At 50.8% G+C, this 20,844-nt stretch overlaps 1 protein-coding gene across 6 annotated transcripts in view; it reads right to left on the bottom strand.

Moving 5' to 3' along the window:
* Positions 1–20,844, bottom strand: part of NFATC2 (nuclear factor of activated T cells 2) — a 159,466-nt gene that overhangs the window by 108,081 nt on the left and 30,541 nt on the right. For 4 of the 6 annotated variants that reach the window (XM_042930654.1, XM_042930656.1, XM_042930655.1 and 1 more), the window contains exons 2-3: positions 11,767–12,781; positions 7,202–7,373 (exon numbers count right to left, since the gene is read on the bottom strand). In XM_042930654.1, the coding sequence (XP_042786588.1) occupies positions 7,202–7,373; positions 11,767–12,781 (1,187 nt within the window). The remainder of the gene's footprint in view (positions 1–7,201; positions 7,374–11,766; positions 12,782–20,844) is intronic. The other 2 variants (XM_042930658.1, XM_042930659.1) reach the window with 1 other exon arrangement.

Here is a 20,844-nt window from a genome sequence, read left to right as displayed (position 1 = left end):
TCCCCACCCTGCCCATCCCCCTCTTTACAAGGCTGGGTCAGGCCGTCTTCCCTCTGAAGGGAGGCGAAGTCTCCGCGGGGACGGGCAGGGTGGCTCAGCCCTGGGGACTCAGGCCTTTCCCAAGACTACAACCACACCCGTGCCTCCCGACCACAGCCAATCTCTCAAGTAAACCAGTTAGCCCGGCTTTCAAGATACACCCAGAATCCAACCGCTTCTGGTGCCCTCCGCCCCGAACCCTGGCCCAGCCACACTCCCTTCTCACCTGGACCGCGGCAGCACCCATCCCCTCCTCCCGCTTCTTCCGCGGGCCCGTCATCAGTTCTCACCCACGCAGCAGCCACAGAGATGCCCAGAAAACCAAAGTCACACCCCGTCCCTCCCAGCTCCCACCTCACCCAGAATGAAAGTCCTCTGCGTCCCCAGCCCATGCACGCTGGGCCCAGATGGCCCCTCAGCCGGGAGCACTCACCCCCCAGCCCCCTGCACCTGCCTTTTCCTCCTTTCTCTCGTCCTTTGCTCGGATGCCACTTCTCACGAAGGCCGATCTGACCCCTCCCAATATCCCAATTCCCCTTGGCCTGGTCATTTTCCCATGGTACTTATCACCTTCCAACATACTATTTAACTTTCCTACTTAGTAGATTTATTGTTTATCTCCCCGCAGCCAGAACGTCAGCTCCACGGGGGCAGGAATTTCTGTCTGTTTTGTTCACAGCCACATTCCCAGCGCCTGGAACGGTGCCTAGCGCATGGAAGGTGCTTGGTAAATATTTCAAACAAACGGATGAATGAGTAAAGGAACCTCTAGGGTCTCTCTGCCTCAGAAGCTCGAGCCACCTGGCTTTCCTTTCCCTCTCCAGGAAGACCAGACTGAACCCTCCGGAGGACCAAACACAGTAGCTTCTAGACAAATTAGCATCTGTAAGACCGGCTTCCTGTTTCTTATCTTAAAAGTGGAGGGGACTGGGGGGGGGGGGGGCTCACCGAGCACAAAATTGGGTTATCCGCCTAGAAGCCCACGTGCACAGCCACTTGCCAAAGGAGACTGCTCACTGTGACGACGGCAGCTTCGCCCCGTAAGGAGAAAACTCCACCTGGCTTCTTTCTGCCCTTTCTGAGACATAATTCAAAGTGAGTCGTGGAGAGTCGAAAGGCTAAAATCCAACGGGATGAAAAGCACAGCCTCGCAACAGATGAAAGCTTGGAGACCTGGCTGGCCTCCTCCGGATGGAGGCGAGGGGAGGGGTAACCTGAACAGGTGCGCCCCTGGCCTCTGCTCCCCACCCCGCGGAGCTCGAAGCTGGTCGGGGTTCCCCCTCGTGAAACAGAGATTGGGTTTCTGCATCGGTAAGGGCTTTCTCCTAAAGGAACCACCCATGTTTTTCCCATATGTCTGAACATCTGTTTGAAAGAATGGTCTTTGGAGATGTGTACCCAGGTTAAACACTCTCATTTTGCTTACTTTCTAACTGAAAGGATGCCTTTCCAATCATTCTTTCAGCTGAAAACAAGTCCCTGGGAGTGGGAAGAATAACGTGTTTTGAAAGCCCCAGCACAAGGATGGATAAGGAATACGACAAAGTGTCCTCTTCCACGCAGGAATATGGCGAAAGGGTCCGGAAGCAGGCCGGGACAGGATTCCATGGCAATGGCACTATATATAAATAGGCCACTATCGACCGGGGTGTGATTAGATCCCACAAGCTGCAGAGCTGTGTAAACGCTGGAAAGCCCAACTTTGCACAGCAGCCTGTGCACGGAAGTTTTGTCCACCAAAGGACCCCGGCATCCTGCCCTGAAACAGAACGAGGAAACGATAGCTGGATTCTGCCAATGGGCACGGGGCTCTTTCAAGGTGAGTCAGGTGGTTCCCTTCCTCATCTGATCCTTGCGGGTCAAAAGTCAGGCCACAGAATGGAGATTCCCTGGTTCCTCAGAAAGCGCCATAAGCTTGTTCGATTTCAAAGGGGTTGAAAGCTTTATAAAGGAAACAACGTGAGCCTGGCTGTGAACACTACCCCTTCCCTAACCAGACAATTCTTAGAAATGGTACAAATATAGCCTCCCGCTTATCTCCCTGTCTATTTGATAAACCTTGAAGCAGCTCAGGGCCTCATTTGCCCCAGAGGACATCTGCCCTGAGCCAAATCTCACACAAGGTTTGATTTTTGCAGCCAAAACTTAACAACCAGAAGCTTCACATGAAAATTCAGAGTCTGAGCTTCTCCCGAAAAGAACCTATAAACCCTGGCAATGCTGGACCCACGGTCCCACATGGTACACCCAGCGGGGGCTGACTAGCGGCTGCCTCCTCGAGATGAGGTGCACGCTCTGCTGTCTTCTCCTAAGAAAATGATTCCTCCCCCAAGTCTTCCCACACGACACAGGACACCATCCTGTACCCAGGGGCCCCTTCGCCTCCCACATCTAGGCCAGAACGGAGTCCTGAAGGTGACACCGTAGAATCCCTCCCCTCCCCGCCCCTCCCACTGCTGCCTTGTCCCCAGCACCTCCGTCTTCGTCTGGGACCACCGTAGCCCATCAAATTCATCCCCCTGCTCCCTTCCTTACCCCTTCTAACCCACACCCGAGAAAGAGGCCGGAAGGATCCTACGAACAGTAAATCAGCATCACCTTCCTCCCGTACTTAAAATTCGTTACTCCCTTCCCCTGGAATAAAACCCAAGCTCCGCACCTTGGCTTATGAGTCCTGCACAGTGTGGCCCCGCCAACCCATCAGCCCCCAAGCTAAACTCAAGTGGCACTGGCCCTCCGTTAGCCCCTCAGACACACCAAGTTCCTCCCTGCCTCAGGACCTTTGCACACACCGTACCTTGTGCCAGGAACACTCGCCCACCACTACCCAGAGAGACCAAGAAACAGAGAGAAGAAGGGCATCATTCCTCATTCGCCGGCTCTGTCACCTGCTCTAGGTCACAGGTGGTAAGTCACATCCTCAGCAAGACTCCCTTCTACAGCAGACAGAAGTATTCTCTTGGCATGGCTGCTTTGGTTGAAGTTGTAAGTTGTAAATTTATGTTGTAAATCCAACAGATGGGCTCCCCCACCGCTCAGCATGTCTTGCCCTAGGGTCCAGGTGTCATTCCAGATTGCCCTCATCTGCCTCCCTGAGCCACTCACAGCTCAGCAACGGTCAGGCCAAGCCATTCTGGTCTACTCTGCACCTCCGGTGCCCCCAGAGCTCCATCAGGGCAGAAACTGTATTCATCCCGCCCATCATGATATTATCAGCACTTAGCGCAGTGCCTGGCACACAGCAGGTCCTCAAGAAAATAGCTGCCAAATGAAGGAGTCAGGAGATCTGAAAGCATTTAAGGTTTAGAACAGACTTCCTTCCAAGACCAGGTGACATTCGAGAGGGGGGAAGAAAAAACACGACGCCAAACAGGGCATATGCTTAAGATTTTAAATTTTATATGCAAAGAAGTGAAGGGGTCTTGTACTCATTTTATTTTCTTATAAAGAGGAGCATAAAACCACTAGGCGTGCAAAAAAAGTGAAGTTTTATGGTGCAGTAAATAAAAAAGAGGAGGGTGGGGACCAATCATTGAGGGGGGAAAGGAGCCGTGGTATAGTGCAGAAATAGAAACAGATGTAGAGATAAGAGACAGATCAAGAGAGAAACCAGCAGAAGCATCTAGGCAAAGTACAAAACAGGGCTACGCTGCTCTTCTGGGAACGAAAGGGCAACCCTCCAAATTTCGAAAGGGGTTTTCATTCCTACCTACAGGGTAAGAGCACTTGTCCCAAGTCCCCTCTCCAGTTTTCAAAGAAGGTTTTTAAAAACCGACTTACTACGCTAAAAATCAGTGGTTAGCACATTGCATTTTGAAGAGAACACAATCTATTCAAATAATTAAAAAAAAAAAAAAAAAAGACTCCACTTGGTATCTTTAGAGAATGTGGCCGCAAACCTTGAAGTCATGCACTGGGTTTTCAAAGTTATGAGCGAGAAGAGGGATGGCTCCTTGGGGGCTGTCAGAAGAGGGGCAGGGGCATGAACTTCAACACAGCTCAGCAGAGGTCTTTCGAATTGCACATCCAGCCCGTTCCCTTCTCTGGAACGTTCCACGGCCCCAGCCTTAAACGAATGGGTAAGCAGAGCTTAGCCCACCGCACGTGGTCCAACCTCTCTGGCCAAGCCAACTGGGCCAGTGGGCCTTCCCAACCAGGCCAATTAGAATCTCCCTGAGAAATCACAATTTGGGCCCCAAAAAGGCGGTGCGGGGACAGCACATAAAATTGACAGGCAGGAGGTGTGGGCGTTTTTCCCCCCAGGCTTTCTCTGCCTGGTAAGAGTGTGGAGTCGGGGGAAGATGGTCTGAAGAGAGACGTGAAAAATCAGGAACGTTGTAACACAGAGACAGCCAGGCCAGTGGGTCCAAATCCCAGGCCCATTCGACAGCTCTGACCTTGAACAAGTTCCTTGACATCTCCTTGACCTAACTGCGACCTGCTTTTAGGGCTCCTTTAAGGATTAAATAAATTAACACATACGGCATTGGAACAGGGTCTGATACACAGTAAATGCACGCTGCACAGTAACTATTATGATCATTCTGCGCAACCCTAAGCTCACGAGGCTGAGAATTTCTCGCTGTTTTGTACACACCCAGCCCAGAGCCTAGAACCGTGCCCGGTACACAGGAGTGCTCAACCAGTGTTTGTTGAGTGATCGGGCCATGAAGATACCACCCAGCCCCGGGAGGACAGAGACCCCGGACAGAGCCTGCTAACTTTTCTCCTGATCCCAGCTCCTCCTCCAACAGGGCGATCCGGCCGGGTCTCGTCAAAGCCCCAAGTCAGATCACGCTTCCTTCCTGCTTTTCACGTCTCAGGATAAAGCCAAACTCTCCCCGCTGGCTACCCCAGGCCCTGCACACTCTGGCCCCTGCCTCCCTCCCTCCCTCCCCTTCCTTCTGGTCCTTCATGCTCCAGTTATATTTGGCCTCCTTTGCTCCTCTAACGTGATTCCCTCTACTTCCTTCTGCCTCCAGGCACCTGCACCTGCCGCTCCTACCGCCCCCCCTCAGCCCCAGCCTGAGGGAAATCTTAGCATGTGTTTTCCCCTCGTTTCCACTGGCTCCTGCATTTTACACGCCCAGAGCCTCACGCTCGTTTCCTGTGTGCGACTTGCCATTGTGTGTACTTCTACCATTTGTGTGTGACGATTTAGCCGACGACTCTGGCTCCTAGACCGTGAGCTCCAGGAAGAAAGAGCTCATAGCTTCTTTTTTATCCTTCACTGTATTTTCGTAGCGAGCACGGTAGATGGCAAAAAGTCGGTGCTCAACACATACTTGCAGAGGGAATGAATCCACTTGCCGAACGGGTTGACTGAACAAAGAAGTAAATTGGGGACCGGTCTCAAGTCTGGCTTCTTTCTCAGTTGAGTCTCCTAGCCTGGCTTTGCAGTCGTAGCCTCCTCATACGGTCCCCCTCTTCTAATCTGCCCTGCCATTGCTAAACAACACAGACACACTTTGACTCCAACACACAGAGTAACACCACCCTCTGAGCCAGGAAGCCCCGTCCTAGAATAGATAAGCCTAGACCGATAATGACACGAAGACTTCCCTTCCCAGAAAACAATTTTCATGCATGCCAGAGCGAATGGTGCCAGACCAGCCCTCCCACCGTAAACAACTATAAGTCGGGACAAACATCTAGAAGTCAACAACTTTCAGGCACTGGACAGCAGGCAGCCTAAGACTGTGGCCACCAAGGGAAAGGAAACACAGGAGCCCATGTCCCCTCCAGCTCCCTGCCTGAGGACAGCTTCCACACCACCGGCATGGAGTCACGTCTGCCAAGCACCCAAAAAGGTTATTGACACAGCATGGCAAACACCTTGGACTTTCCACAGATCCGCCATAACAAAATGTAAAATCAAGTCTACACAAGTATAACGTGGCCAGTCAGCTGCTGCATCGCCTTTAAAGGAAGATAAAAAAATCCAGAGTCTCTCTGTCCAGTAAATATATTATCATCACAATATTAGAATATAGTCAACAATTACTAAACACGCAAAGAGAAAGGAAGGTGTGGCTCACGGTCAAGGAAAAGAAGCAATGAATAAACACAAATGGCAAAATAGCTGTGATGGCAACTCCAGAAAAGGCAACTGCCAGGACGTGGAAGTTCCTATTATTATCACAAAAGTCCTTAACCAGGTGTATACACCCAAAGCACCTATGGAGATTTCAGAGATTTTGGATTTTTGTTTGTCTGCTGGTCTCGGCTCTACTCATGTTATTCAATGTCTCATTAAGTAGTTTCAGGGGATGCTTAGGAATCTGCCTTTTTCACAACCTCTCTAGAGGCTCTCATGCATACTACATCAGATTCTTATTGTAGAATACATCCACCTTAAGGCAAATACAAATAAAAGTTAAATTTATACGTATTGAAGGTTCTGCTTAATTGAGTTGGTTGGTGGGCACCAATCAGCACTCCCTGGTTGAACAGATTACACAACTAAGAAAGATAATTTCAACTTGAATTATTTTGCAGAAAAATGGCACACTTCTCTACTTATTTCGACTGAAAGAAAAACTGAGGTTAAACCAAAAGCCACAGACATAAAAGATAATGATTAAAAAGAAAAAACTGGAGGAAATGCTCATGGTATAATATTTTAAAAATCAGAAAACCAGTTATTATAACATCAAACATTTAAATGTATATGAATAGACATTGCCATGTTTGCGAACAGAAAAAAAGGCAACAAGAAATAGGTCGAAATGCTGATAGTATTTCTGTTACGTTTAATTTTAATTTTCCCCTATTTTTCTATACTTCACAAGAGTATATGGATTTTCCTCAGTGGACTCTCCTCTGAAATTTAAACACAAAATAACGGCTTCTGAAACCTTCTGTCAACACACAAACCCCTGCAAAACTCTAGCAATTTTTCAATCAGAAAGAGAAGAGAAGAAATAACTTAAGAATATCATTTCTATCCTTATTCAGCTCAGGAAGACTTTCTTCTCTGGTCTCTGAGTAGCTGGACTAGTTTCTGATTCCTACTAATTCCAACTCAAATTTCCCATCTGTTAGACGAGTAGGAGGCCGAGACACATACCACAACCCAACAAATAATAGGCAGTGGCTGAGCGAAAATAGATCACTTAATAGAAATGAAGGACACAAAAAGGAAAAGAATTCAAGTCCATACCTGAACGACAGGGTGGCCACCAGTTGGAGCTTTGACAGCCCCTCGGCTGCCTTCTGTCTCATAGTGGGCCCGGTGATGTGGCTTGGGCTGCACCTCAATCCGCAGCTCATAGGACCCCGACTGGTGGGAGAGTGGCCACTCAAGCGGAGGGAGGGATGCGGTCACTGGAATACTGAAGGAGGAAACAGAATCAGTCGTGTGTACAAGAAATCAGAACCAGTCGACCTGGGGGGTCAGTCGGTTGAGCGTCCGACTTCGGCTCAGGTCATGATCTCACGGTCTGTGAGTCTGAGCCCCACGTCAGGCTCTGTGCTGATAGCTCAGAGCCTGGAGCCTGCTTCAGATTCTGTGTCTCCCTCTCTCTTTGACCCTCCCCCATTCATGCTCTGTCTCTCTCTATCTCAAAAATAAATAAACATTAAAATTAAAAAAAAAAAAAAAAAAGAACCAGTCGACCTGTACAATAAACGTAAATGGTCCCTTTTCTGAAAAATCATGTCAGAGGGAACAGAAGTAAAGTACTGGCTGTTGGAAAGCACATATTTCTCAGACAGGATAGGTAGGATTCTACTCAAGTGAGAGATCTTTGTCTTTGTTTTCTCTTCTACCTTTGATGAAAACAGTGTGACTGACATGTCAGTTTGTGAAGCTAATTTCATTACATGTGAGTTCTAGCATATTTCTAAATGTTACCACTCCTTTTCCTCTGGGAATTTTGAGGAGTACCATCTCCTTCCTCTAAAAATCACCCCTTATCCAGAATGTTCTCCCTTTCCAAAGGAGTAAGCGTGGGAGAAATTACCTGAAGTGGAAATCAGGAGCCCATGTGTGTCACAGATGTGCAATGTGACCTTAGGCAAGTAACCTCACCTCTTTTATCTCCAGTGTCTTATAATAACATATCAAATGGACCAGATGGCACCTGAGAGTTGTTTCAGTTCTTATTTCCAAGTCTGATGCTCTCGATTAAAAGCTGCATTTAAGGAGAGACCATTTCTAGTCACAGCCATTGGCTCTCAGGACCAGTAAAGAACATCTAACCATAGAGAAGTGTCTGATTTTGGTATGGATGAGTCAAACCACCCGGACCCCTAAGTTTAAAGGAAGAGGAGAAGTCAAGAACATGACTGGAGTTACCCACCCGTGTTTAAGTCCAACCTCCACCTCTAGCTACTTTGAGCAGATGCCTCTATTAAGTTTCCCTGGGCCTTAAGTTTCCTCCATTGTGAAATGGAGCTATGGAGATCACATGAAGAGCTTAGCACAATAACTACTCAATAAATATCAAGCTATAATCATGTTTCCCTGTATATACACTCCATATTTCAAAGTTATCTCCTATACTCTAATTTACTTGTGGTTATAGTATTAGATGTATAGGCCTTTACATCTGAAGTTGTAATGACAGCCATTAAGTTTCATTTTCTTATAGAATCTTAACCCTTCCCAGCACACCCAACAGGTACTTGACACGTGGTTAGAATCATGTAATTAAAGACTTGGCTGAGGTCTTAATGATCTACCTAGACCACTCCTTCAGAGTCTTAGGGAACACAGATATTTTCCCAAGATTACAAGGCTCCAACTTATGTCTCTTGACTCTCAGTCCAGGGCTCCATGCACGTCTCCATGCCACTAGAGATATGCTACTTCTTATCTTACTGATTTATTTAACATAGGGCCAAGCAAATATCTCACTTATAGAATGGCTCTGGAACAATACTCGATATTTGATCGGTTCTCGGTCAGTAGTCAGTGGGTGGGTGGGTAGATGGCTGGATGGCTCAATGAAAGAATAAGTGAGTGAGCAGTCTTATTCCAAAGAAGCCCCGCATATTCAAAGTCGCTTCAAAGTTGCAAAAGCATGGATTTGTGTCACTATGTCCTGATTTTGTACATGTGGCGCCAACCGTTAATCCAATCAGGATATTCTTTTCCACTAAGCCCGGAGCTTCTAAAAGTTACCGTTATCAACTGGACTTAGGGAAGCATTTGCAACGAAACCAATTTCATTCCTTCTCCATCACAGCAGTACCAAGGGCAATGCAGTGGGACCCCATAAACCACCAGTGCTGGAGTCCAACTCGAACATGCAGTCCAACTTCAAATTATGTCGTCACAATGCAAGCAAATCTCCATCTCTTCTTTGCAACTAGATCACCTCCCGAAGCCCCCCCTTGCCCTGAAGTCTTAGAGCATCCACCTCAGTTTCAGTCCCAACATGCCTTCTAGCTTCTGCCTGTAGCCAAGGTGCCATGTGTCTTACACACTCACACTCTCATCGTGCGAGTTAATTTTTTTTAATTTGCAAAATAAGGCTCATAAAAATATCACTTCACCCCTGTTCTAATATCTTTTGAAGTATCAAAAATACTCAGGGAGGAGAAGACCCAGTGGGCTATCTCCGAGTATCAACTTCAAATTTTGTTTGGTTCCGGAACAAGTCTTTGACGACTACAATACGATCTTAAGAATTAGACCATCAGAGCCAATGTGAAATTCTGCATTTGAATTCCAGCCCTCAGCCCCACACACCCGGAGACAAATGTTATCATGAGACTTCCCTGAACGTCCTATCTTCTTGACCTTACAGAAAACTGTCACAAATATCTCATCAGCTGGCACAAATTGGCCCTCGTAGGGACTAAAGTGGTCAGTATCGTTTGGACCAAGAGTAGAGAAGGAAGGACAAACGATAAAGTCTTTATAAAGTCTCAGACAAATGCAGCACAATCATATTTTATATTCATGTTCCTCCCCAATCTCAACCATTAAGTAAACCACGTTTCACAGACTGGTCTGTAGCAGAAAGAATAAGGAGTCAAGAATTTGAGATTCTAAGTTTCCAACTCTGTCACTGACTAGCTGGGTGATCGTGGCCACGTCCGCTCGCCTCACCAAGCCCAGGCTTCTCGACCTGCAGCAGGCGCTGGCCCTGATCAGCATTTCCTATGGTGGCTCCATACGACTTTGGTCACAGAACTCAGAGCCCCGGGGCCAAACGGCCTTTGAGATTACTGCACGTTCTGTCCGCAGCTGGGAGTGGCCCCTGCATAAAGATATCCGTTTAACTCTGTTAAACTCAGAATCTCCTTTTCTAAGGGACACCCATCGACCTGTGATGGCACCGGTGTTCTCAGAACCGCTCGGGAAGAAGGGCCAGACTGGAAGGCCCCTGTGGCCCAGTTTGGTCTGGTGTGGGATAAGCAAGGCCCGGGGGACACAGCCCGCGACTACTCTCACCTCATCAATCACAACAGCTCCACCATGATCTATTTTGGTGTTCAATTTAGTATTTGCATAAAAAAAAACCAGTTTCCCATTTGCTAAAAGCAAACGCTCTGAAGAATCAACGTCCTCATCCTATTACCGTATGGTTTTCAAAGTGTCAGGATGATTTTGAGCTTCGCTTTCATGGAACGTCATGTGCTTCTAACCTCTGGGCGCCTCATTTTTCTTAGCATCCAAATGAAGATAAAAATAATACCAACTAGATTTACTGGAGAATAACATGATACGTGGGCGATACTTAGAGCTGTGCCTAGCACATAGCAAGCATCCTCAAATGCTGGTGATTATCACGGTCACTGTCATTCCTCTAACAACCAGTGGGAGCTCAATCTTCTAGGACAAGGCTCATCCAGGAGAAAGTACTTTCTAAAGTGCCTCCCTGATAAGAAGATTCCCCTCTGAAACACAGCAGCTGCCCCTTTCTTTTCACTCTTACTCTGTGCAGGCTTCGTGCCAAGAATTTGATATATATCCTCACACCTTGGAAAAAAACAAAAAACGAACGAAAAAACAACGAGGTGGGGACTAACCCACAGGGAATGAGCCAAGGTTTAGTAAGGTGCTCAGTGAGAAAGGGGATCCTGATTGATTAGCAATGTCTGCCTTGGGCACGGCATCCCAAAGATGCTGGATGAGAAAGCTGTCCTGCACGACTAGCGATGCCTGTCATGGACACGGCAGGGGGGCAGCACCAGACATGCCCAGGATCACACAGCCCCCCGAGGGGTGGAACCAGGACTCAAACCCGGTCCCTGGAGACCCCAAAGCCTACACACCGCCATCTACACGCAGCGCTTCGGCTTCCCACGATTTCAAGCTCCTCGAGGACAGCAGATGCGAAAACCCACCAATTCCTCTTAGAAGAGGCTGGTAAATGCCCCGTATAAAGGCTTGCTCTGTGCTTCCCAGAACGTCCCCTCCACGGAGGCAGAAATTTCTGCCCGGTTTGTTCACCACGGTCTCCCCAACGCCCACAACAGTGCCCGCCTGGCACACAGCAGGTGCCTGATAAAACCCTGCCGCCGGAACGAATGCGCGAACCGGCCAGGGGCCATCACAGGCATGCTCCCGACCACCTGGGGAGCTAGGGGGGCCCACGGAGAAACCACAGCTGGGAGAACTGAACCCCCCCCCCCACGCCCGCCAAGGTCTGGCAGCCAGGAGGCGGGAGGGCCTGGGTGTGGATGTGGCCTGTCCCAGACGCTAAAGCACCACGCCCCCCCCACCCCCACCCCCACCCCCGGGGAAACCGGTCCCCTAGGAGCCCCGCTCACCTGCAGAGGGGAAGGGCGGGCACCAGCTGCTTGGGCCACGTGGGCGGCATCAGCAGGATGGACTCGGGGGCCGAGTTCCTCCTCTCCTCCTGCTCGCAGGGGCCCAGAAATTCCACGGCGGCCGGGTACAGGTGGCGGGGCAGGCCGGCCTTGGGCGGGGCGGCGGACACGGGCGCCGGCTCGGGGCTGGTCTTCCACATCTTGGGCGGGATGCCGCAGGGCGAGTCGGCGGCGAGGCTGTTCAGGGCGTCCATGAGGACGGCGGAGCCGGCCGCGGCGGGGTAGCCGGCGGGGGCGCCGTCGTCCCGGGGCTGCGGCGAGGGGCTCCGGGAGCGCTGGGGCGAGGCTCCGGGCAGCGGGGCGACCGGGGCCCCGGCGCACGAATGCCTCCGCTTGGCGCCAGGCGACGAGGAGCGGGAGGCCGGACGGGGCGCGGGCGAGCGGCGGCCCAGGCAGCTGTCCTCAGCGAGGCCGGTTCGAGGTGACATTATTGGCGAGGTTCTGGGGGAATAATGAGCAGGGATGTTTTGAAACTGGGGGCACAGGTCGTCGGGCCCGCCGTTATTGGGCGAGACGCAGGGCGAGGTGTAGGGGGAGAAGGTGTCGGAAACGAAGCTGGCAGAGGAGCCGCTGCTAGCCGGGCTCAAGCAAAGCGGCTCGCGGTAGCCCTCGAAGCCGGGCACGGGCAGCGTGAACCGCGGGCTGGCGGCCGCCCCGGCCAGGGCCGGCTGCTCCCCCAGCAGGCCAGCGTCTCTCCCGCGGAGGGGGCCCCCTGCCTGCATCAGTTCGTGAGATGGAGTGATCTCGATCCGAGGGCTCAGGCCCGAGGCCCCGGCTGGCTGGGCCGCGCTCAGAAAGTTCTGCGGCCCTACCCTATCCGGCTCTCCGAATCGGCCGGGGGGCTCGCCCGGGAGACTGGGGAGGGGGCTGTATGGCTTGAGGCCATAGTCCAGGACATCATCGGGGTATGCGAGTCCGGAGGGTGGGCTGGCGACCTTATGTGCATTCGGTTCTTCTGGAAAGAGAAGGGGGGGGAGGGAGGGGTCTTTTTAAGCCTCTAAAACAGAACTCCCGGGCAGAACAATCCCAGATCGGGTTTTGGCTCCTGTTTTTCTTCTTTGTTTCCTTAATAATCCCCCCCACCCCGCCCCGCCCCGCCGCCCGTGCCAAACCCCCGAGCTGGAACCTCCTTCCCTCACCAGAGGAAAGTGAGGCCGCTTCCTCCCCGATTCCTTGAAGACAGAGATGGAAGCGGAAAGATTTCAGTGCAGGTGCACAGAGCACAGCTCATCCAAGCCACGCTGCCCTAGCCAGAGGCCCGGCAGGACGCGCCGGGCCAATGACGTCCCAACTTTTGGCTCAGGGGGACCCTGGGAAGAAACGCGTTTTTACTCCACGACTCGGTTCACGCCCTCTCTACTGGAGCCTGAAACGAAGCTTCGCAAAAACAGTACTTACCCTCACCTTTCCTCTTGTCTGGGGTTATTTGGTTTAAGTGCTGGTCACAAGTCACTGAACAGATTTCCTGGCCCACCAGTGGGTCAGGACCCACGGTCGGAAAACCAGGGACGCAGGCTCGTTTCAACATTTTTGCACGTTTGGTACAGCCACGGGACGCACAGGCAGACTGCACCGGCTCTGAGTCCCAGAAGCTCCGGGTTCAGACCCCAGCCGCTCACGCTCAAGGGTAACTGGTGGCTTCGTTTAAAACCAGGACCCCTGAGTCGCATCTTATCTTGGGCCATTTTAAAGACGAGGAAACTGGGGCCCAGGGAGGGGAAGGGATTCACCCAGAGGCACAGAGTCAGCAGGATGAGAAATCCCACAGACCAGCCCCTTGGTCCTCAAAAGGCAGAGCCACGGCTAAACGGTGTCCCAAACCATAAAAAAAGCAGCGGATGCGGAAGGACCGGATTTTTCTTTCGTAGCGGCCTTCTGTCTTAGGTTCCCGCTGCCACCTCAAAGGACGGACTCTGGAGAGTGGATTTAGGGAGGGAAGGAGCTGTTCCGCCCAGCACCCTGACCCTGGGGGAGCTCCTCCTCTCAGTAGAGGCCCCTCCCCCCTCCCTGTGGGGGCTTGGTTCAGCCTGACCCCTCTAACGCGCCTTCCTACACCCAAACCATAGCGAGTCCTAACGACCCTACTGTCAAAACAGAAGCCACACGGGGCGCCTGGGTGGCTCAGTCGGTTAAGCGTCTGACTTCGGCTCAGGTCATGATCTCGCGGTCCGTGAGTTCGAGCCCCGCGTCGGGCTCTGTGCTGACAGCTCAGAGCCTGGAGCCTGTTTCACATTCTGTGTCTCCCTCTCTCTCTGACCCTCCCCCGTTCATGCTCTGTCTCTCTCTGTCTCAAAAATAAATAAACGTTAAAAAAAAAAAAAAAATTAAAAAAAAAAAAAAAAAAAAAACAGAAGCCACATTTGCACCACAACCCCCCTGGCCTAAGACGCCGGCCCGTCTTCTCTCGCCTGGACTTCGGTCACCTCCTCCCTGGGCTCCCCCCTTCTGTCGTCACCCCCTCCAGTCTGTTCGCCATGCAGTAGCCCCTTGACATGCCCGCCTGCAAAACTTTAAAGGCTTTCCCAAATGTGATCTGAAGCCCCCAAGCCCCGGTCTGTCTCACTATTCGTACCTGCCCATTTTCCCAGCCTGACTCAGCAACGGCCCCGCTGACCTCTTCTTCAGATATCTCCCGCCTTCAAGTTCAAGTGCCGTTCATTCTGCTGGAAACCCTCCCCCCCACCGAGATCTTCACATGGCCGCTTCCCTGAATTCCTTCATGTGTCTGTTCAGCCAACGCTTCCTTAGATTGGCCCATCAGAAAGACCCCCTCCATCCCCACCTGTCACTCTCCACCCCTTTTCCCTAACACCCGTTGCCAGCTGACACATCAGATATTATCTGTTTAGGGAGTCTCATCCTGATAGATCAGGGGCAGGCAAACGGACCGTGTTTGTAAATAAAGTTTTATTGGAAAGCACCCATTCCTGTTTGTTTACATACGGTCTGTGGCTTGTTTTTGTACTACAGCGGCAGTTGACGGGGGCGCCCAGGTGGCTCAGTCGGTTGAGCATCCGACTTGGGCTCAGGTCATGATCTCACGGTTTGTGAGTTCAAGCCCCGCGTCTGGCCCTGGGCTGACAGCTCAGAGCCTGGAGCCGGCTGCGGATTCTGTGTCTCCCTCTCTCTGCCCCACTCGTGCTCCTCTCTCTCTCAAAAATAAACATTAAAAAATTTTAAAAACAATAGCCACGTGGATAGTTGCAATAAACACTCTATGGCCCACAAAGCCTAAAACGTTATCTGGCCCTTTATAGAAGATAGTCACCCACGTGCTGGACTCTATGCTCCACGGGTGCGGGAACCGTATCTATCAAGGTTCAGCACTGGGTGCCAGTCACCTAGCACGGGCTGTCCATAAACATTTGCTGAGTGAGCAAACAATGGAAGAATCCTGTCCAAGGTTCATGTAGCCAGAAATGGGACCTCTTCCTCAAGTTGGATGCCTGGCCCTTACCCTGGGGAGCCAAGATAGCTGCACGGGTGATCCTCTGCCTCCTCAGTGTCCTTTCTGGACCATCGTGGAGTAAATGCTGCCTGGTTTAGCTGAGCTGATCTCATGGGGTCCAGAGGGTACCCCCTCCCCAGGTGAGAGCCCCGAAACGGCTTCTCACAGGTCTTAGGGTAAAGATGAACGATCTCAACTAGGCCAGCCAGGCCAGGCCCTGCCTGCCACCTCTAGCCTCACCTCTCTCTACTCTCCCTTGGACTCCAGCCAAACTGTCTTTCTGTTCTTAGAAAGCACCTACCTTCTTTCTGCCTCAGGACCTTTGCACTTGCGGTGCCCTCTGCCACAACTGCTCCTCCCCCACCCCACCCAAGCCCCTTCTCTACATAACTAAAGCCGCTCATTCCTTCCAGCTAAAGTGTCGTGTGTGCTGGGGAAGGCTTCCTGATCTCCTTGGCTAGATCACAGACCACTCACGTTTCTCTGTTCTGTCCCTACACTTCCCGAAATTCCAATTAAGAAATTGTGAAGTTGTTTATTGCCTGCCTCTCTTCCAACCTCCAGCTCCATCCCTACCAACAGGAAATTCCATAAGGGCTCTCTCACCCCTTAGGGTATCCTAGCACCTGGACAGCCCCACCCAAAATATGTGTGGGTTGGCTGAATTTTAAAAAAAGGGGGGGAGGGGGAGTTCAGAAAAGTCTATGTGAAATATTTCAACTACTACTCAAAGATGCTAATATCCAACCCAAACGGTAGAAAGATCTAACCTCAAGAAAGGGCAATTCGTTAACATCTACCAAAATTCCAACATACCTATCTTTGGAACCAAGCAATGTAGCTTTAGAATTTATCTTGCAGGGGCACCGGGTGGCTCAATTAAGCCTCTGACTTTGGCATAGGGCATGATCTCACGGTTCGTGGGTTCGAGCCCGTCATCAGGCTCCACACTGACAGTGCGGAGCCTGCTTGGGATTCTCTCCCTCTCCTCTCTCTGCCCTTCCCCCACTTGCGCGTGTGTGCACGAGCTCTCTCTCTCCCAAAGATAGATAAAACTTAAAATTTATTCCGTGATAAACCCTCATATGTGCAAAATGAAGTGTGTGGAAGATTAGTTAATACTGCCCTGTCGGTAATCCCAAAAGACGGGGAGCAATCTAACGTCCATCAGTTGGGGATGGGTTGAATTCCAGTTTGTTCCAACAATGGGCTGTACGGGGGCGCCTGGGTGGCTCAGCCGGTTAAGCATCTGACTCTTGGTTTTGGCTCAGGTCATGATATCACGGTTCGTGGGTTCGAGCCCCACATCAGGCTCTGTACTGACAGCGCAGAGCCTGCTTGGGATCCTCTGTCTCCCTCTCTCTCTGCCCCTCCCCCACTCACGCTGGCTCTCTCAAAATAAACAAACTTTAAAAAAGCAAAAACAGGGGCAGCTGGGTGGCTCAGTCAGTTAAGCAATCAACTCCTGATTTCAGCTCAGGTCAGGATCTCACAGTTTGTGGGTCCGAGCCCTACGTCAGGCTCTGCACTGACGGTGTGGAGCCTGCTTGGGATTCTCTCCCTCTGTCCCTCTCTCTCTCTCTCTCTCTCTCTCTCTCGCTGCTTCTCACCTGCTCATGCACTCAAACTCTCTCTCAAAAATAAACTTAAAAAGGTTGTGAGCTGCTATGAGGTACAGTTTACAGCAAGTGTAAACGTTTAAAACAAAAAACAATGCTGCTATATAAAGGGTTTAAAAAGTTCTTTCAGCCTTGATATGAAATGACCACAAGACACAGGGTCAAAGAAAAGCAAGGTACCTACAGTATGCACAGTACAAAAACAGAGGATAAGAGAATGTACACACACACACACACACACACACACACACACACACAGCTGCTGGGTGTTCAGCCTCTCTCTGCAAGTTATAGGTAACAGGGACTTCTTCCAGGGAAAGGAACTAAGTCATCAGGCAGGGGAGGCACGCCCAAAAGAGATTCTGTTTCCTGTATTACCCTGAGAAAAGAAACACAATTCCCAAAAGAATCAGGTTTTTATTTTATTTTAAAGGTGATGGGGCCTAGTAGGATACACGGCAATGACACCTTGGTTTAAGAAGCAGGAAACTGAAACCTAGCCCTATGCTGCCACCAACCAGCTAAGTGACCTTGGAAGAGACCCTCACCCCGACTCCAGGTCTCAACCTGCCCATTCATAACAGGACAGCACTAAACCAGATCCGTTTCCTTGGTCACTTCTGGCTGGGATTTTTCTAGCTAGCGTCTGTAGGTTCTCACGTGCCCAGTCAACAACAACGCACACACGGACACCTTCCTGGCAGGTAACGGAGCGCAGATTTTTATTCTGGCAAGAGAGCAACATCAAGCCCGGGTCCCGCGACATCCTGATAATCCACTGCCCTGCGAACCAGCAAAAACAAGCCACAAAACGTCTCTTAGCAAAAATTCTGGCCTTATCAGAAAGGGCCGCATCACATCTCATCAGAAACACCCCGCATCAGGGCTGATGCGAACAGTCGCAGAAACTCGGCCCTGAAAACACACATCACTCGCCCTCGCTGGCAGGCTGCGCCGAACAGAAAGGCCGGCTTGCTGAGCAAAAGCATCCAGAGCATTTACACTGGTTTTAATTAATCCGAGCAGCTGAGTTTTTCCGTCTTTCTTTTTCCTCTCAAGATTCTGAAAGCTTCACAGCAAGCAGGGAATGTGAAGGTAATTTATCCCTGTTCCATTCTCAGTCTTCTGGGTATTTAACAGCAAGCATCCCAGACGCACGGCTCAGGGCGAACACGTTTCTTTAAGCAGCTGGGCTTCTCTGTTTCTCCTTACACAACTGCCCCCCTCACAGCCAGCCCCTCGGGGTCGCGGCTGTGCCCACACAGCAACCGGACAAAGTTAGTTTCATCTCAGAGCCACCAGATTTTCTCAGAAAGGGTTCCAAAAATCCTTTTTTTTTTTTTTCTTAACCACTTGCATAATCTTTGCTATATCCACGTACTACCAGTAAATATTATTTACTTAATATTTCTATTTAAATTCACTCACACAGTACTTTAATTTTTTTTTTCTTTTAAAAGGAAACTTTATACCACTACCACAAATGGAAAATCTGTGTCACCTCCATAAATAGAAGGTAGGGTAAAAACACAATAAAAATAAAAGTTACTCAATTCAAGATTCGAGACACTGTGGCCGGCCAAAGGCTCTACCCTGAGGCCCACCCTTTCTCTGCCCCTGAATGCTCCCTTTTTACGGAGACAGTATGTATATATGAAGATTTTGAATATGTCGAGTTTGAGGAGTGTTGCCAAATGTTATATACTCTTGTAACCACAACCACAATAAAGCTGTAGGACATTTCCACAACCCCAGGAGGCCTACCTTTTTTAAGGCTGGAGGGGGGCAGGGAGGAAACGGCAACTGCGAGAAAGATACGGGAGCACCTAACAGACTCTACCTGGGACTAGTTCAAAGCCACGTAGCGCTGCAAGAAAAAATGGCGCTCATTACATGGGATGCCCTCACCAGCGAAGCACATAAAACCCCTTCACCTGCCATGGGTCACCTAGCCCACCCTGAGGCATCCATACTCAGAGAGAGAGGAAGAAGGTGGAAGCCGTGATGGGGGTTCAGAGGCTGCTGCCCAAAGTCCTCTGTGCCTCTATGCCTTTGTACCTGCTGTTCCCCTTGCCTGGAACTCCCTTCCAGACCCCCTGTCCTCACTTCTCCTAGCAAACCATTATTTTCCCATCAAGATTACACCTGGGCCACCTCCTCCTGAAGGCCCTCCCTGATTCCCTAGTCTGGATCGGAAAGCTCTTCTTCTGGGTTCCCAGAAAACCTGCAGAACCGTGTAATGAAGTCTATCAATTGTCTCCCTACGGGGCTGTGAGCTTTCTGAAGGCAGTCAGGGATCGTCAGTCAATAATAATCAACAGGGAAAGCAGCTAACATTTATTGAGAACTTCCCTGCCAGGCACCGTGGTAAGCACATTCCGCCTAGTTATTCTATCTCACAACCCGCTATGAGGCGGGCACTGGGTATTCCCCTTTTACAGACGAGGAAACGGAGACACAAGGAGCAGACTTGCCGGAGGGCCCACGCTCGAACCCAGGCAGACTGGAGAGCACCGTCAATCCCCAGGCCGGGGCTCCTCACCTCGGAGCTAGTGGCATTCAGGGCTAGAGGATTCTTCTGTTGGGGGAAGGCGGGGGGGGGGGGGGGGGCTGGGGGTGTTTAGCAGCACGCCTGGCCTCTAACCACTAGATGCCAGTGATCCCTACCGTGCTCCCAGCTGTGACTACCACAAACATCTCCAGGTATGTGGCCAAGTTCGTCCCGCAGTCAGAACACCTGCCCCCCGCCCCCCAGCTGAGAGCCACGGCCGCATACAGTGCTGGTGTCCCGTGCGTGCCCCGCTCACACCAGAGGCCCAAGAGAGCAATGCAAGCAGTAATCCGGGAGTCAGGCCCTCCAACCCAAAATGCTTCAGAAACGAGACATCTGCCCACCGTCAGCCCCAGCAAGTAAATCACACTGCAAGTCCTAATTCTCAGCGCCCTCCCTCCTTGGCTTCCCGGGGGCTCACCCCAGCATCCAGGCTCCGTGAAGGCTGGGGGAGGTCTCCGGCCACCATCGGAGGCTGCAGGAGGAGGGTGCTGGGGACGCCACTCCGGCCCCACCTCAGCAAGGCATCTGCGCGGAGATCCGGGCCTCGCTCGGCACAGGGTCGGGGGACCCCCGCTCCACTGCCCCGCCCCTGGGCCCTGTGACCAGGGGGACCCCCGAGTCCTCACAGGTCACACGGTGAAGCCAGTGACAGTACCAAGCTGATAGTTCACCTCATCCACGTGAAGCCCAAAGCACACACAGTAAGCACTCAATAAACTGGGTCTGAGTGGATCATTATTATTATGGAAAGAATGACTTTTTAAATGAGAATCCTGCCCTTTCTCTGCGCTCACTGATTCTACAACTTGCCACTGTGACACACACTAGCCCCCAATGCCTTCAAAAGCATTTAAGAAAGAAGAGAAGAGGAAAGGAAAGGAAAGGAAAGGAAAGGAAAGGAAAGGAAAAGAAAAGAAAAGAAAAGAAAAGAAAAGAAAAGAAAAGAAAAGAAAAGAAAAGGAAAAGAAAAAGAAAAGGGCAGCCTGGCTCACTCAGTGGAGTACGTGACTCTTGATCTCGGGGTCACAAGTTCGAGCCCACATTGGGTGTAGGGCCTACTTAAAACAAAGTAAGGGGCGCCTGGGTAGCTCAGTCAGTTGAGTGTCCGACTTTGGCTCAGGTCATGATCTCACGGTTCGTGGGTTCGAGCCCCGCGTCGGGCTCTGTGCTGACAGCTGGGAGCCTGGAGCCTGCTTCAGATTCTAGGTCCCCCTCTCTCTCTCTGCCCCTCCCTCCCCTCATAAATAAACATTAAAAAAAAAAAAGTTAAGAATGTTTTATGAAAATAAAATGGATTAGTCAGTGCAATAAACCCTTGGATTGTGAGTAACTTGTTCTGCCAGTGTTCTGCAAGATAAGCAACCATTTTTAACAAACCGTAACCTGATAAACAAGCA

This window comes from Panthera leo, chromosome A3, assembly GCF_018350215.1.
Source record: "Panthera leo isolate Ple1 chromosome A3, P.leo_Ple1_pat1.1, whole genome shotgun sequence".
Lineage (NCBI taxonomy): Eukaryota > Metazoa > Chordata > Mammalia > Carnivora > Felidae > Panthera > Panthera leo.
Note: the sequence above shows the minus strand (reverse complement) of the source record. Positions and strands in the feature narration are given on the sequence as shown.